The 18,305-nt window shown below is 37.7% G+C and overlaps 1 protein-coding gene across 2 annotated transcripts in view; it reads left to right on the top strand.

Annotated features, from left to right (window-relative positions):
* LOC111867107 (sarcolemmal membrane-associated protein) overlaps positions 1-17,583 on the top strand; it is a 78,058-nt gene extending 60,475 nt beyond the window's left edge. Inside the window, exons 19-21 of one of the 2 annotated variants that reach the window (XR_002843291.2) lie at positions 424-558; positions 6,695-6,870; positions 15,777-15,862. Coding sequence is in view for 1 of the 2 variants with exons in the window: in XM_023856630.2 (XP_023712398.1) it covers positions 424-558; positions 15,777-15,890 (249 nt within the window). In the remaining variant the exon portion in view is untranslated. Of the gene's footprint in view, positions 1-423; positions 559-6,694; positions 6,871-15,776 lie in introns of both variants that reach the window. The other variant, XM_023856630.2, reaches the window with a different exon arrangement.
* Positions 17,584-18,305: the final 722 nt, after the last annotated feature.

Below are 18,305 nucleotides of genomic sequence, written 5' to 3'. Positions count from 1 at the left end.
TGTGGTGTGTAAAATAATATCTGATATCCATTCTCTTCTGTCTAGTATAGAACTTAAGTATGTATGTATGTATATATATATATATATATATATATATATATGTAAGTCTTTAGTACTATTCCCACTACATGCCTTCATGGCACAATGTTTAGGCACAGTGAAGACTTACATGTACTGAAATGCTGCAGTGAATCATTAACATCATCAGTCAGATGCACCTACTAGTAAATTAAGACTGCCTGAAGCTTTACTTCCATGCCCACTGCAGACCTTTGTGGCATGATGTTTAGACTCGGAGAAAACTTTATCATATTGTAATGAATCAAGGTGCACAGAGTCAGATAATGACATTCAGGAATTTTTTATGGTTTCTACTGTCATATTGGATATTAGATGGAGGTAAAGTAGTGTATTTATTTTTAGCTTCATCGTTTGCAAGAAGAAATGGTGATTGTCAAAGAGTGCTATGCCCAGTGTAATGAAGCTAAAACACAACTGTCACAAGATTTGGCATCATTGCAACAGGAATATTCCAGTCTCATCAGCAGTTCTAGTATAGTAAGTGATATCATTGTTTAGACTTTTTAATGAATAATAGTGGGGGGGGTATGAAGATCAAGGATGTGTTTGTGTTTTCGTCAGATTCTTGTGTTAACCCTTTTTCAATCACAGTTATAATCTGAAGAAAGCAGTCTTCTGGGATGTGGCACCGTATAGATGTGGTGTTAACCGATGTTTTGGAGGAACGTTGGTTAACACCACATCTACACGGTGCCACATCCCAGAAGACTACTTTCTTCATAGTCACCGCTGTGAAAACCTCAGATCTTACACAGTTATAATCTGTTCATATCAGCATGATTATGTCAAATGTTATGGCCCAGCTGGCTGTCAGTCATATTGAAGAAAACCCAAACATCTCCTATGTCAGAGTGAGAGTAACCATGACAGTAGATTTCAATATCCTTAGTCTTTATTGTAATGTACTAGTTTTCAGTTTTGTCAAGAAAGAGTCCTAATCAAAGAAAAATGAAATGCAGCAGGTTTTTTGTTTTATATATAATTGTATTGCTTATTGGCATAGGAGAACCATTGAAAGTTCATGAAATAGTATTTTCACTGTTGTGTGAGAACCACCATGGGCTGTAAACACGAAAGGGTGAAACATATTTATTTTGTTTACTGTGCTGAAATGAACAGACTTTGGGGTGTAAGTTGTTGGTCAGAAACCTGACCATAAAATATAATTAAATTTCTGATATGAAATATCTCTTTATGTTTTATGGTGTTTCATTTATACACACAAGGAAATTGCATGTTTAATAAATACTTACCTCCTTTAAAATTTGATCTGCATCCTCTTTAGATGTTCCTTTATGATGTCATTTAAAGACTTTTAAGACAATTCACTTTTGCAGTAATGAGTACAGGGTCATTGAAAATAGAATTTTACTAGTTTTAAAGTTTAATTTGTAATATATAATCATGGGGTTTATTATGAAATGTTCAGCACACAAAGTTTTTGAAGAAAGCAGTCTTCTGGGATGTGGTGCCATGTAGATATTGTGTTAACTGACGTTTCAGAGAAACCTCCGTGGGATGTAAACATGATGGTGATACGTTCCTCCGAAACGTCAGTTAACACAATATCTACATGGCGCCACATCCCAGAAGACTGCTTTCTTCATAGCCACTGCCATGAAAACCTCAAATCTTACACAAAGTTTTTGTTTCATACCTGCTGTGCATGCATACTCTTTCAGTGGTAGTAAATATTTTGCCTGTCACAGTCAGTATGATGGCATCCATGCAGGTGAAAACCCATTTCCATTGTAACCTTTCATTTCAGCATATGTACAGAAGAGAACTTCAGATGCCATATAGTCATCATTTGTGTACTCAGTTTAAGGATACAGGAAGTGTATTAAAACCAAATCACTAGGAAGATGAGGGATTTCAGAAGAGAAAGCTCTATGTATAAAGATGTTGCATTTTCAAAGCCCAGAGAAGCATGTTGTCATAATTTGCAGCTTGGTATACCCAAAGCCACTATCCAGAATGTGTTTTACGAGGGTTGGAACTTTAATAGTGGCAACTATTTATTTACAACTAATACAAAATAGATGCATGTTTCGAAGTTTTACTGTTCTTCAGTGTAGTCACCAGCATTGCGTACAACCTGTTGCCAGTGATACAGACGTCGTAGGATACCTTTAGCAGCACCTGTTGTGTTGATTAGCTTGAATGGAGTGGTCTGCTGCCTGAAGAATCTCTGGAACAGTTCTGAAGCGAATGCCACAAAGTGGTTCCTTCATCTTAGGAATCAAGACGAAGTCACAAGGGCTGAAGTCTGGGGAGTATGGTGGATGGTACAGCACTTCCCAGCGCCATCAGTGGAACAAATCAGCCACAGCTTGCGCTGCATGTGGCTGAGCATTGTCCCGCAAAATGATGGTTGGGTTCTGCAGAAAGTGTCTCCGCTTCTTTCTGAAAGCTGGTTGCAGGTTGTGTTCCAAAAATGAACAGTAATATTGCGTATTGATGGTCTGCTGTTGGGGAATGGTATGCGTTAGGATAACACCATCACAGTCGTACACGAGAATCACCATAACTTTCACATTGCTGGGGTTCTGACAAACTTTTGATTTTCATGGTGACCCATAATAATGCCATTCATTCGATTGGCGTTTCATTTTGTGGTTCATACGATTTGGCCCATGTCTCATCCAGCGTAATGATACGGCATAAGAAAGCCTCTCCTTCGCGCTCATAGTGGTTACGAGCAGTGTTGTATCGTAGCCATTTCTGCATTTCCGTCAAATCATTCGGAACCCATCATGATGCAGTTTTTCTCATGCCCAGGCGTTCCTTCAGAATGTGAAGCACAGTCATATGTGTTAATCCTGTCTCTCAGGCCAGCTTATGAATTGTATGGCATTGATCACTCCAGTAACGTGGAAAGAGCATACACTTCTTCTTCACTGACACTAGGACGACCTGGCCGACACATGCCTGCCACATTTTGGCGTCCCTCATTGCAGGCTTTTACCCACCTTGCCCCTGTTCTGTAAGGCAATGCAGATTCCCAGCAAGCCTCTTGAAGACCATGATGACACTGTTGTCCTGTACTGCCTCTGGCACATTCAATCTTTATCCAACTCTGTTGTTTGGTTTCGAAAACATTGTGACAACAGTACATTAGACCGCCAGCTAACACAAGCCTCTGTTGTTCTTGTCACTGCGCATGCATGTCATATGGGAAGGGAGAGTCCATTTGCTCTGAGGTAAGGTAGGTATGTAACTAACGTGTGGTCTAAGCATCACTATTTGTTTCCGTTGCATGGCGTCTCTACAACAGTGTTGCCACTATTAAAGTTCCAACCCTCGTATAAGCAGCTAAGATTACATGCTTAAAGAATGCAACTGAGATTTGAAAACAGAGACAAATGCTATTTACAGATGAAGTTTGTTTTGAAATTAACATCTGTGTTCGTCATCAGAGCTGTTGAATCTGCAGAGCAAAGCAACCATCTGAACTTTCTGGGTATATGAGTGATCCTTCCACAGGTGAACATACGGGTATGGAGTTCTGTGTGACCATGTGACATGGACTTTTTTTTTTGGCAGAAAACAATTAATGGGAATGCTTATCTTATCACATTGAAATTGTTTGCTTTCCCTCAGATTTAAGATATTGAAAGCAAGAAAGAAAATACAGTTGTTTTCCAACAGGATTGAGGCCCATCCCGTTTCATTCATAAAGTTTGAAATGCTTGGAATGCTAGATCTTTGCAACACTGGATTTTTTCATGTGGGGATATGTAAAAAACATCGACCATGTAGGGAATCTATGGCACTATGAATCACCTGCAAGAGAGAATTTGTGCTGCTGTGATGGAATTGCTCTGGACCTGTTTCGTTGTACTTGGGATGAAGTTGAATAGGGCTTCTTAAGGACACCATAAAACTTTGAGAGTCTTTTTTAGATGTTTAACCCCTTTGGTACTATGGTTGCACTAGCACAACTGGCCTCTGTGTGTCTTGACAGCCTACTGTCATGTATACGCATTGCAGTGTTTCATGACCGTAGAACATGGGCCCTACTCATGTGAGAATTCTTAAGATATCTGTTTTGCTTGTATAATGTGTTGCAGGTTATAAGAACATCATATGGTACTTATTTTGTCCCTGTTCTTTCACAAACTAATTGACAATTCCTGTGGGTACACTATACAGAAACAGAAAGGGTCTCGAAAGCTTTTGCCAGGCAAATTACAGTCAGTAAGCAGTGACTTGCTTGTGGCCATGAACTAGTGTGAGAGACGATGGAATTTCTAAATATTCATGTTGTGCAATATATACGCTCTCCATGAGCTGTTCATCTAAAAACAGGTTTTTTTAAATGCATAAAATTCTATCATACAGTCATTTGTTTAACCCTTTCCGGTTATCACATTCAGAAAAATTTCTTCAGCCAGGATGATGGATTTTTAAATGCCTGTTGAGCCACTAAGTGAAGTGTTTTGCCCAAAAAGCTGGTGCAACAAGGATATAAAGTTAAAAAAAAAAACATGTGTACTTCCATTTTCGATTGTCCAATTCTTGGGCCATCTCAACACTGCTATAATATCTGTCAGTGAAAAGGTGGTAGTCTTCAGTACCAGACATACTGAGTCATAGTCTATCCATCAAGGATGAACTATTTCCAAAATGAACAGTTTTCAGATTATGGCAAGTTACACACATCGTCTGTGAGTTTTCAATAATTTGGAATTATACTGTGAATATAAACAATGTCACTGTCAGCCAGTACAAATAATCTGATTCCCCACTGCATTGGTTTTTGGGATTATGAGTTTTGAAAATTATTTTGCACTTGAACCAAACAGGTGATTCATCTGTTTTAATGGTTTTACCTGGCACAGAATTTTTCTGAAACTCTTTCTTTATGTTTCATCAACCCATGTATTTATTTCTCCTTTTGATGGCCCAATTGCTGTATTTGGTGACATTGTTTCCCCACATGTATCATCCAAAATACAGTATGCGCCAAAATGTGCAGTACTGAAACTTGTGCATCTTGAACGTGCATGTGCATTTGTTGATGGGGCATAGTTGCCACACATGTTCCCAGTAGTGAAAAGGAAGTTGTGTTGTGCAGTTGTTGTTGGAAATGGGTCTCTTGATGGAGGAAAAAGTATTCATAGTTGAGTATTATTTCCACTCATATGGAAGTGGTCATCAGATAACTCTCTTCCTTGGTTTTGAGCGGCCAGATGTTATCATCCAGAAACCGCTACATAGTACACGTGTGACGATACAGCGTGCCATCTCAGCACACAGTATATTGAGCCCCTATTTCATTGAGGATGAGGAAGGCAGTGCTCTTACCGTCACCCAAGAACACTACAGAGACATGGTGATTGGACCATTTCTTCAGGATTTGAGAAGGTTCTGTCATGCAAGGGGCCTTCACATGAATAGACAGTGGTATCAACAGGACGTCTTTTCGTTTCAGTACTGTATATTTTGGCTCATACTGTATATGTAAAAAGTGATCTCTGGACATTACATCACCAAAAAATTTTACCAGTTTTCCTCTCACTAGACAAGTAGTCTTTCATGTCGATTAATGGGATTAGCCCCATATTTATAATTAGACCTAAAAACTCCTTCACTGCAGGAACTGATAGATCAGACCACCTACTCCACCTACAGCAGTTAATTCAAAATTACTGAGTATTAGTTTCAAAGTGCTCCTTGCATAATACCAGCATGCAGTTAGTGTGGCTACTTATGTGACAGCCAGTATTTTGCTTTCTGCAATGTGGGCAAGGAGGCTGTAACATTTTCTTTGGGGTGCTCTATATTTCAACAGTTCCAAGCCTGTTGTTCTCCATTCTATTTGTTTCTAAGTGTAAATCTGTGCTTTTCATGTACTTATTCACAACTAAGGGCGGCTGCACGCCAACTGCATCAAGACAAGTATCAAGACATAGGACAAAAGACGCAGTCTTTCTTCATTCGTGATTCATCAGCATGAAGCTGACATCAGCATCATGACTCAGACCGGTGTGTGGTGGTTTTCATAATCTCATTCGTTTCAACTGTGCTCCTTTCTTTGCATCATGTCGTAGACATCGTGTCTTGACTGTTACATGTCTTGACGCATGCCAGTATGCAGCCTACCTAAGACTTCTTGTCTTCTTGGTGGACCAGTTTATGTCTATTCCAAACATAAAAATTGTGTCCACTATCAGTTCCAAACCATCTTCAACTAGAAATCATGTTGAAAAATATGGTACTTGTTCATAATTGCAAAGATATGATAATCAGTAGTTTCCATATTTCATTATCATTTCTGATGTGGGAACTAATTATTATCACCTTTTGAATTCAGAGTGATGGTGCATTAATTGTGAAAGATAAGTTACAAGAAAAGTGCAAGTTTAACTAGAAAATGGGAAAGCGCAGTTAAGAGCAGACCTTGTATTGTTCATTTTCTCATATTTTCATATCTGATTCACTTTTCTTGCATTGCCATCTACTTCATGAGATCTGATAAGTTCTGCTACTGCACATGTAATACTGTGTTTCCTTTTTTTTTTTTCCTGTCTTTTTTTTTCCTCTCTCTTTTGATTATGTTTCCTTATGTTCTGACTTAAGTTCTGATTTGTATTATTTCTCTTCCCAGGTGCGTGTTAACTATGTTATACCTTTGTTTCTCGTTGCCCTGGCTGTGTGGTTGGCTTTGTTCCACTACACTTAAGTTATGGAATACCCGTGCTTTTCTGTTTTTCTTTTGATTGTTTCCAACAGTACTGCATTATAAATCTATCTTGAGGTTCACTAGATGAAATCATGAAGAAGGTAAATATCACCCAACAAGTACATTGTTAACTTTAAGAGTTTTGGTAAATGAAAAGGTGGTTATTTAACATAATTAAACTGCATGCATTGATTAATTTATCATGCCTGAAAGATACCTTCTGCATTGAATTCTTGTCCTTGGTAAATGACTTGATGCTGAAATTGGTGAATTTATTGTGAATCCTTGAAGGAAAGCAGAAAATCATCGCTGTATAAGTATACATACAAAGTGTAAAAATAATTTAATAAATTTACTGGCAGTTATTAAGGGAGGCACACTTACTAGAATTGCAGAAAGCACAAGACTTCAGGCAGATGTTGTTAAATGCTGTTATAATTCCTGTTCCCCCTATTGAACCCAAGATTTTGATTAACTTCATGTCATGTTGTGGATATATGCTGACTTTTTTTTATGAAAATGTGCTTTGTTGATGTTATGGCTTACCCAAATGTATTTTAGAAGTCATTTTGTCACAGGTGAGCAGTATTAAATGGAAAAGAAAGAAATTTTACCCTATTTTGTGTTGAAGGTCCCTTTCTTTATACTTCAGGGTGTTTACAAATGCGTCTGAAGTGAATAAATGTCACACAGAGGATTGTTATGAAGAAACTGACTGTGTGTTAAACGTTGAAAAGCTCTCATATTCAATTTAAGATTTCATTTCTTGTACTTCCATGTTTGAAACCATGATGGTGATTCACTTCTGATATGCTTTNTTTTTTTTTTTGGGGGGGGGGGGGGTAGCCTGTATCTTTCTGTAGCATTTTTATCAAATATCATGTTTGTTTGTGGTTCTTCTTTTGTAGCCGTATGTGCCATAGTCCCTCTGGTTGAAATCTTATTGCCAGCCTTGTAATTCTGGGGAATATAATCTCTATTTCCCAGCTTATGAAGGTTAGAGAGTTATATATTATTGGAAAACGTGTTCATGCTTATCCTCAAATAGTTTATTGAACACTGAAATTTGGTTAAATTAACCTTTCATACTTCTGGTTCTAATGGATGGACACATTTCATAAGTAGGGTGATGCCACTTAACCTACATTAGGGAATAAAAAAATTAATTATGGTTTTCCCCCCTCTTGTGAAAGTTATCAGGAAATGAGTAATGTTTTTTTTTAAATTCTCTTAGTGGGGGGGGGGTGAAGTCCAACTGGGTCCACTCAGCATGGCAGCCACTGGTTAGCCTATTGTAGTCTGCCCCGGGTGATTATGATGATGGAGAATTTGGTGGAATGAAAATTGGCAGGGGAAACTGAAGTGCTCGGAAGAAACTCGCCCCAGCACCACTTTGTCCACCACAAATCCCACTTGACCAGATCTGGGATCGAACCGGGCCACCGCGGTGGGAAGCCAGCGACTGACCACTTGAGCTATGGTGCAGCCTGTTAAAAATGAGTAACTTACTTTGAGTTCTGAAACACTGTCTGAGCAGTGAGTTTGTAAACAGCAATCACTTCATGCTTTTTAGTCAAGTTGTGCAGATTCTATCATCAGAAAACTTGAAAGCACTTTGCTGTCAGTTGTTGAACTAGGAAAATGTGTGTGTTCATAATGTGGTGGGTCAGTTGTTGATGTCATGTTGATGTATTCATTGATATATTTCATTAGCTTGCCTCTCTTAAAGAGTTCCACACGTGTAATATTTACATTATTCGACTGACATATGGCATGAACTCTTTGAAATTTAAGAGTGTCTAGAATTTTCAGTTTATAATGCAGAGCTGTATAACCCATATGCATGATCTTAGTTACTTTTTGCAAGTTATTAGAATAGTTATTTTTATTGTATGGAAGTTATTATATTCTTCTACATGTAAGAGGCTAATATTACTTTTATCTTATCTTACGGCTTCACGTTGTTTGTTCTTGTCTGGCAAACATTTGTTTTATTTTCAGGTACTAAATAAAGCTGTCCTAGCTTTGATTGCAATTGCAGTATTGGAAATGGCATATTAATACTTGTCCATTCAATTGGAAGATAATTTGAACATTTCTTTCTCTGCTAGTTCACAAATATGTATCTTTTGGGTTTGCATGTGCAAAGGGATAAGCAATGTACCTCCAGTAGTAGGCAATATCTGCTTTTACAGTTAAGAATCTTTGTCTCTTGCTTTGCCGTAACTTACCCAACTAAAATAGTACATGCACTCTGCCTGATTCTGGAATGTACAGTGTTTCTTTAGAACCCAATCCTTCCGGCCGCACTATGGCCCTGGGGTCGACTCAGCCTCTAACAGAAATGAGTACCAGGAAATAATTAAATAATTTTCTTGGGGAATAAAGCACAGCTGGTGCATAAGGCTGACACCCTTACCGCCATCTTTGAGCCGATTGTCTAGATAATGTTGGACCCTCAACGTCTCACAACCCTATGGGCCTTCACAGCCAGGTACAGGGATAGCTTTACTTTTCTTTTTTTTACAGTGTTTCTTTAATTATTAGGCTGCAGTTCTCAGAGTTTGCTGATTTTAAAATACTCTTCCCCTTCAGAAGAGTTGAATTAGTATTGTTTTCATCATGTCTCTTTCTGTTTACCTCGTAAAACTTGATTTCTTTTAAGTAAAACATGTAGTTATTCTTCATGACATCCTGCTTGTCATACTTAGCTTAGCTGCATAGATTTGGTTTGTACTTATTATATTTTTCAGAATTTAAGACAAAATTAGAAATCATATAATAAATTGACTGTCTGCTAGAACTTCTCTACCTGTAGAAATGGCTGTATGGTATTTGGATGTTGGAGTTATATATGGTTTTCATAAATGTTTAACTTTGTGTTTCTCTGTAGGAACAAGTAGGCCAAGTTGTCAAAGAAATTAGCATGTATCTAATTTTATAAAATCCAAATGGTCATAATGTTTGAACACCTGAATGGCACTAGTGAAACCAGTAGGAGGTAGAGACAGAAAATTAGTCTTGATGAAGAGAATGTAATTGAAGGAAAAAGGTAAACACAGAATAGGCTACTAGGAGGAAGCAGGGACAACTTTTCACTTCTGTTGTAGTTGTTACATTTCATGCTGCACATATGGCAGGTTCATTATTCAGTTTTCAGTCAACCATCTTCATTGACCTCTTTCAGTTCCTTGAGCATATTATTCACTTACATCACAAATATCTCCATAAATCTGCTAGCAGAAGAGTGAATATTTTTAAATCGTCTAAGGTAAAGGATATGCCATTAGGAAGGTCCAAGGAAATCAGGTGGGGCAAATTAAATGGGACACATCAGCTGTTCGCCTATGCCAATGATGTAAATCTCCTGGGTGATAATTTAGATACCATAAACAAAAACACACAAATATTAATTGACACAAGTAAAGAGGTTGGTAAGGAAGTAAACAGAGAAAACTAAGCATATGTTGCTGTCTCATCACCAAAAAGCAGGGCGAAATCATGACATAAAGATAGGAAACAGATGTTTCGAAAATGTGGCACAATTCATATATTTGGGAACAATGATAACAGATCAAAACCTGATTCAGGAGGAAATTAAGAGGAGATTGAACTCGGGTAATGCTTGCTACCATTCAATCCAGAACCTTTTGTCTTCTCATCTGCTGTCCAAAAACATAAAAATTAGAATATACAAAACTACCAGTATAATTTTGCCTGTGGTTCTGTATGGGTGTGAAACTTGGTCTCTGACATTAAGGAAGGAACATAGACTGAGAGCGTTTGAGAACAGGGTGTTGACAATATTTGGACCGAAGAGAGATGAAGTGACAAGAGGTTGGAGAAAACTGCACAGTGAGAAGCTTCATAACTTGTAGTCTTCTCCAAGTATAATTAGAATGATCAAGTCAAGGAGTATGAGGTGGGCAGGGCATGTAGCATGAATGGGGGATACGAGGAATGCGTGTGGGATATTGGTGGGAAAGCCAGAAGGAAAGAGACCATTGGGAAAGCCAAGGCGTAGGTGGGTGGGCTATATTAAAATGGATCTTAGAGAGATAGGATGGAATGTTATGGATTGGATTGATCTGGCTCAGGATATGGACCAGTGGAGGGCTCTTGTGAACATGGTAATGAACCTTTGGGTTCCATAAAATGCTGGGAAATTCTTGAGTAGCTGCAGAATTGGCGGCTCCTCCAGAAGGGCTCAGCTCCATGAGTAAGTAAGTAAGGTAAAGTTGTCCCTGTGCTTAACTAATTAAGCACTACGCCATGAAGGTGTATGGGGAGTGGTTGTATAGACCAACATTTTCTTGACCTGGGCACTAGCTGGAGGTGAGTGATCAGCTTCAAGCTCCGGCCGCTTTACCCCCGGAAAAAAAGCCCGTGGTACCCATTGGATAGGAGGTTTGCTGCACTAAAATCTGTGTGTTCTTTGTTGGGTGGACGATTGAGCACGTTCATTTCCCTAAACGCTTTGAAAGAATAAAAACAATTTTGTATTGAATACATGTATGTACTCATGTACGAGAGGTCTCTTCACCGAAGAATCATGTGTAAGTTGTTTAGATGTTCCAAAATATCAGCCATGAATGCCAAGTCAATTTTACAATTATTTTATTTGTGAGAATACTGGAACTTACATTTCATGTCCAAGAACATAGCATTTCTTCTTGTAAATCCCATACCCTCTTGGGGACCTAAACTCAGCCATCAAACATTGAAGTGGAATGGTACATAAGTATGATCATGATACAGACCTTGTAGCTGGGATATGAAGTGTCCGTGATTAACGGTTCTGTTCGTATGAATCTCAAAGTTCCACAGCTGTGCTAGTCACATGGTTAATATTATAATCAATTTTGCAGACGACCTCCTGATGAATAATATGGTAAGTGTCCTGCAACTCTTCAAAAATGCATAGTTTTTGCCTTTCAGATTAGTGATTTATATGTGGTCATACTGAGTAACCTGTTCCATGATATTTTATGCTGTTCAGAAGTTGTTGACAGCATTTCACACTAGTTCTCTTCATTTGTTTTGCCTTTCATAGCTTCCACAGCAAGTAAGTCTGTAATGGAACCGAACTCATAGTTTATACTTCATATGAATATCAGTAATGTCATTTGCATCATTACTGTCATCAGATGCTGTAGAGAAGTCATGATCATTGGAATTGTATTATTTAACTGTGCTGACAAATCGCTATTCATTTTTTCCACACAACGTGCAATTGTGCTACATAAACTTAGATTTTCTTATGCTGTTTCATTTTCTGAGGATACCGGCTCAACTACAGCCACTACACAAATTCACAAATTCACTATCCAAAAATGGTGTATTGTGCTTAGCTATGTCATGTACTACTAAAGAACTTGCTCAAGTCACTGCTACCTGCTGCTTGTTCCTGAGTGTAAAAGTAGTTTGTTCTTTTCTCAGATTCAATACCAACTCTTTTTTTTTTCCTTGGTTTGTTATTTGAAGATAAACTGGCACAATATCTGTCATGTTTTGAAGTAAAATTGGTTTTAATGTTGAAAACTGTGAATACACAGAGACTGTTGCCCCAGATTAGGCATACTATAGTGATAGATGCAACGTCTGTGAGGAAATACTGTTCTTCCCACTCTTTGTTAAATAGTCTACATCCACTATCTATTATTATTACCTTCTTGCACTCATTCGGCCGCCTCTGTGGTCTAGTGGTCAGGGTTCCTGGCTACAGATCCAGAGGTCCTGGGTTTGATTCCTGGCTCTACCAGATTTTCTGAGAAGTAGTGGCTTTGGAACGGGGTCCATTCAGCCTCGTGAGGATAATTTATGAACTACTTGAATGGAAAAGTAGTGGCTCTGATCTAGAAAACTGAGATTAACAGCCGTGGAATCCATTATGCTGACCACGCAACACCCTCTATGTGCAAAAGTTGGCACTAACTTCACCAACAAGTGACTCGGTCAGTATAGTTCGCTTGCAGACTAAAAGCCACGGAGTTCTTGCACTCATTTTACAAAACCAGCCGTGTACGTGTATGAAGAACAGGGTATATACACTCCCATGTTGTGTTCAGTATGTACTGATTCTAAACCACTTATTTCACTAAACAGACGTGTTCTGAGTGTTCAAGAGGCCACTGTAATAGCACTTCCCTGTCTCTTATTCTGTTGCTGTTCATTGTTTACTGTGGAGGTATGATAACCAACAGCTGAATTTGAACTGCACATGGAGTGAGCAGTGGTGGACAACATGCCACTACACATTGTAGGCTGCAGTAAATAATGTATAAAACACACCTCTTTTACACTTCAGTGGTGTTTAACCTTAGTTGCAGAAGTTTATCTCGGCTCAGCGTTTTAGCCTGGCACCTTTTTTTTACTTGAAGAGCCAGGATAACACAGTCAGTGCAGCGACTGTCTATGGGCTGGACGACCAAGGGGTCGTAGTTTGAGTCCTGGTGGGGACAAAAATTTTCACTTTCCCATGTTGTCCAGACTGGCTCTAGGGCCCACCCGCTCTCCTATCCAGTGGGTACTGGGAGCTCTTTCCCCAGGGATAAAGCGGCCGGGGCGTGAAGCTGACCACCCACCTGCAACCAGTGCCGAGGTCAAGAAAACTTGGGTGTATACATCCACTCCCCCATACATCTTCATGATGTAGTATTTAATACGTTGAGCACAGGGACAACTTTACCTTTACCTTATATTTTTTTACTTAAAATGGATAAGTACCTCATAAGTACAGTAGAAGCTCTCACACTGGCTCTGAGGGCTGGAGCAGAAGTTGGTTTTGGCTGGATCTTGCCCAGTCATTAGTTTGCTCACCCTTAATCTACTAATGCATAGATATGTGAATTGTTATGGCCAGTCTCACAGACATCTTCATGGTATGGCACTGAACCATTGTTATCCAAGTACACTTGGTCGTCTACTTACGACCACAGAAAAATGAAAAATAAAAGATGATTAAAATGTAAAAGTTTTTAAAAATAAATTATAGAGATGATAAAAAGATTAGAAAGGTTAAAAAATACTGTTAATAAATATATATGGCCAACATATGACCAGATCGACTTACGACCTGTCAGTCAGAACGCAAGTCGGTCCTAAGTCGACGACCAAGTGTAATGGGATTTTATATTCCCATTTATTATTGGGCTGGTGACTCGTTTTTAATTCAGGGATGATGAACAGTACTAGTATTGAAAACATGCAGTGATTGTTAAGCTGGACTATGCACATACACCATTACAATAAGCCAACGCATGACCAATAAAATGTTTTACATCTTTGGCACTAGATGGAGATGAGTAATTAGTTTTACTCATTCAGAAAGAGGTCAGGAAGCAAGTTTGCTCTCACAGAATTTCTGGCTGTGATGAACTGTAGTTACATCATTGCATATTGTTTTCAGCCTTCATGATGGAGGTTAGAGTTTGTTGTCTGAAGCCTTTCTTTGTTGGAAAATGCAACGGCAGACACTGTAGTTATTTCTTAAACAATGGCACATCTACAAAGCAAAACAACTGTGATTCTTTTTTCATAGCAGTTTTGAAATAAGCATGAAGTGATAGTATGTTTAGTGATAACTGACAAGTATTATAAAGGTTAATTAACACCGTCCAGTGTGACTGATAATTTTTTTTTTTTTTTAGTCTTTTATCCTTGACATATTTCGGTCTTATAGACTGTCTTCAGAAGGATATCAGTACAATTAGAAACCACTATTACAATGTAGCCTTTGTAATATTGCTAGTGTGACAAACCAAGTTGAACCAAATCCGACAAAATATATCTTTCTTTCTGTATTGTTGAGAGCAAGCCTTGGAGTAATATCCTCTTTTGATTCTTCAGTGTTTGCACATGTGCTGAGATATTTATTTCATGTTATGTTACAAGCAATAACGTTTGTGTCCATTGTCGTTTTTCAGAGACTGAAATTAATTTTTTATAAGTTATAGCATTTCTTTTAAAATTATTTTTCATCTGGTTTGATAGTTTTCCAAACAATTATTTTCAGAGTGTTGTTTTCATCATATATTCATATATGTTTAACATAATTTCATGATACTGATATGTTGGGTTTTGGACTTTATCCACGTCCAGTGATTGAGGCTAGCTCTTTCTAAGGGACCAAACTGAATAGGTGTTTTGCTTCACCTGAGGACGGAAACAGATCCAGTTTCCGAAACGTCGTGTTTTTATTTGTTATCTTAAAAACCAGGACGATGGATAAAGTCCAAAAACCCAACATATCAGTGTGTTATACACCATCATCAGAATCCTATAATAATTTCATGATGTACTTGATTTGCAACAGAACTATTGTCAACAAGAATCTTTATTAGCAGCATAAATATATCCAGGATATGAATACAAAATTTGTGTCTTGTAAGGCAGGGGTGTGTTATGAATTTATTTATGTTCAGAATTGATTGCCAGTTATCTTTTGTACACAAGATGTATGCTGTGTTTTGTGTTTACTGAAGAATAAGCTCCTTAACTTTTCACCTCTTATTTAATTTAGTACAGAAGTATCAAGTTCAGGCACCTGGAATATGGGTTGTTGACCTTTAGTTTTAATACACACCCACATATCTTTACTTGCAACAGCTGTTGTTTAAGTATAAAATCATGCCAAAAGAAGTAATGGAAAACTTGTAATTGGGCATGAAACTAATTCTTTGTATACAGAATTACTGGGTTTTTGGACTTTTTCCATTGTCTTGAATTCTAGGTAATAGAGGACATGACGTTTGGGAAACTGGATTTGTTTCAGAAATGTCATGTCTTCTATTACCTAGAATTCCGGATGATGGGAAAAGTCCAAAAACCCAGTAATTCTGTGTGTCATCCACCATCGTCAGAACCCTTTAGAATCTAATTCTTTTCATGTTTTGCACTTAAGATGTATTTTATCTGCCCCCATCTCCAGCTTCTCCATACCTTTTCTACATTTTGAATTTGTTTATAGTCCTGTACTTATTGATAATAATGATGTAATCACTTTCAGGTTTTATGGTGCTGTTTGGTGCCCCTTATTGTCGTGTTTTTGGGAATAATAGTGATGTTTTACCCAACGTTAGCCTTCATTACTGGTACATCTGAGTCAGAACATCCTCAGTGATTAAACATTATTGTGATGAAGAGTTTGGTGTGTGTCAGCATATTTTTTTTTTCATTTGAAATGATTAGAAAAGTTGTTTTGAAAAGCACAGAACTAAACAAGTGGCCCAGACATAGGGATGCTATGTCAGTGAACTAAAAAAATATTATATGTTGTCTCAGTTTTCATATATTTATTATGATTTTCTTTGTTATTGTATAATGTAGAAATAACTTTTTAAATTTTTATTTATATAATGTTGAACTGATTGTCAAATACTCATGACATAGACATCCCACTTTGGACCCTTGATCATGTTGTTAGTGCAAGTAATAACATTACAAAGATATGAATTTTTGAGTGTGATTATCATTGTGAGTTTGAGAAAGTGTTGGATTTCATATTAAGTGTTGCAAACCAAGAAATGTCTATTTAGGTTACCATTCTTTTTATGAGAGCAAGTATGTGTACTATGACTCATTAGTGAAATAATCCAAAATTAGGAGGACAGTTGAAGCCCTTTCCAGAATGAAGACATTTTCGAAACGTGCTTGTGGCTATGTCGTAAAATGTAACGTTAGTCCATAATAACCTTATTAAGGTAGGGAATCAGAATTGATTTTGTTTGCATTTCTCAGCCCTTTTGACTCCTATATGAGAACTAATCTGACATTTGATAAGTGCCAGCTTAGCTATGAAAACATGTCACTTTCTAGTTTCCTTTACTCCAACACTATGCCATTTTTAAGGAAAGTTTGAACTCTTTGGATTAACATCCAGCACGAGTCCTTGGCATTGCAATGAAAACCAGCTTGCAACTGCCAGTTAGTTATTCTGTTGTACCATCCACTTTCCATATTAATATAGATTGGAAAGAAAGTTGAATGTAAATTTAAGTGGAAAGGGTTAACTTTATTCCATTTTTTTTTTTCAGTAGTTTCAACCATTTGAGACATTGTCCAAATTTTCTGTAGTGAATGAAAGCTAAACTGCTTCTCAATATAACTGGCAACTCCTGTTTGACTGAAAATGGGAAGAAATAATTTTTAAGAAAAATTTCAAGCTGCATAATTCCCTGAGACCTCCATGTCAGCTTCATGAATTGTGGATGGAATAGAGTAATTTATTTTATTTATTTATTACTTGTTAAGTTAGAATTGTTTGGCATTTAGTATTTTTTATATGCCAGAAAATAGTTGTGATGATTTTTTATAAGGCCTTCTCACAACTCATAGCATTGGGTACTTAATGCAGGAATTATGACATTACTCTATGATTAATAATGTGAAATCAGTTTTATGTGTTATTTAGTCTACAGTAGAGATGTTAGATTTCATGACTTTTGCTGCTCTTGCAGGAATTAATAGAGAACATCATGTTCTTATGCAATATGTTATGACTGTGTTAACTCTGTCATCATCTTTGGCAATCCTGCATTCCAGCTTCTGCTGTGTAATTAGCAGCAGTTTCTGAACCTAAGCTATACTTGAAAATGACAGTCACTGAATGTATAGTTATAGTCCTCAATTTTCACATGATGAATGTTGAGGAGGAAGCTTGCTGTATATTGTCATCAGCAGTGAAGTGGCGCTTATAAGACACCCCTAGTACATTCGTAATTGTTGATGGAAGTGCATAAAACATTGTGAGTCAGATTAAACCCATATAAATAATGTCACATATTTAGTGACTAGACTTGGAATTTGGATTGGTAATCGGATTTATTGGCCGGTCACGGTAGCCGAGCAGTCTAAGGCATGCACTGTCTTCGCTCGCTCAGAAACCGGGATCGTGGGTTCGAATCCCACTCAGGTCATGGATGTTTGTGTGCGTTTTTCTGTGTTTGTCTACAGGTAGAGGCCTTGCGACGAGCTGATCACTCGCCCAAGGAGTCCTACCAAATGTGTAAGATTAGAAAAACCAAAGTGAACGGAGTTCATGGAGGTAGGCCTAGGCCCACTGGGGCTGTAGTGCCAGGGAAAAGAAAAATCGGATTTATTGGACTCTTGAAACTCATAAATATGAGTAATTATGATAAATGATATAAACTCCGTCTCAAGTGCAAACAGTATATTCTGTGTCTTTGATCTTGCTCCCTACACTACATGTTTCAGCCTCAGACGGCCATCATCAGGTGTATAACACTCACATCGCTGTCACACTGCACCCAGTTCACAATTTAACATCTAAAACACTCTCCCTGTCATTATCAACTTCTACTTCGTTGATAGCTGTCCACCCGTAGATTACTTCACACACATTAATTTTGACTTTATTGTAATAGCACCATAATAAAATCTTTAGTTCTAATTTTAAACCTTTAAATTCTTGTGCAAATTTTAAAATTTTAAAATTGTTAGGGTTATTCGCCCTGTGTTTGAAGTGCTGCAGCGGCTAGTTCTTGTTTCCACACTGTATAGGTGTTATCCTGTGTAG

Source organism: Cryptotermes secundus, unplaced genomic scaffold, assembly GCF_002891405.2.
Source record: "Cryptotermes secundus unplaced genomic scaffold, Csec_1.0 scaffold277, whole genome shotgun sequence".
NCBI lineage: Eukaryota > Metazoa > Arthropoda > Insecta > Blattodea > Kalotermitidae > Cryptotermes > Cryptotermes secundus.
Note: the sequence above shows the minus strand (reverse complement) of the source record. Positions and strands in the feature narration are given on the sequence as shown.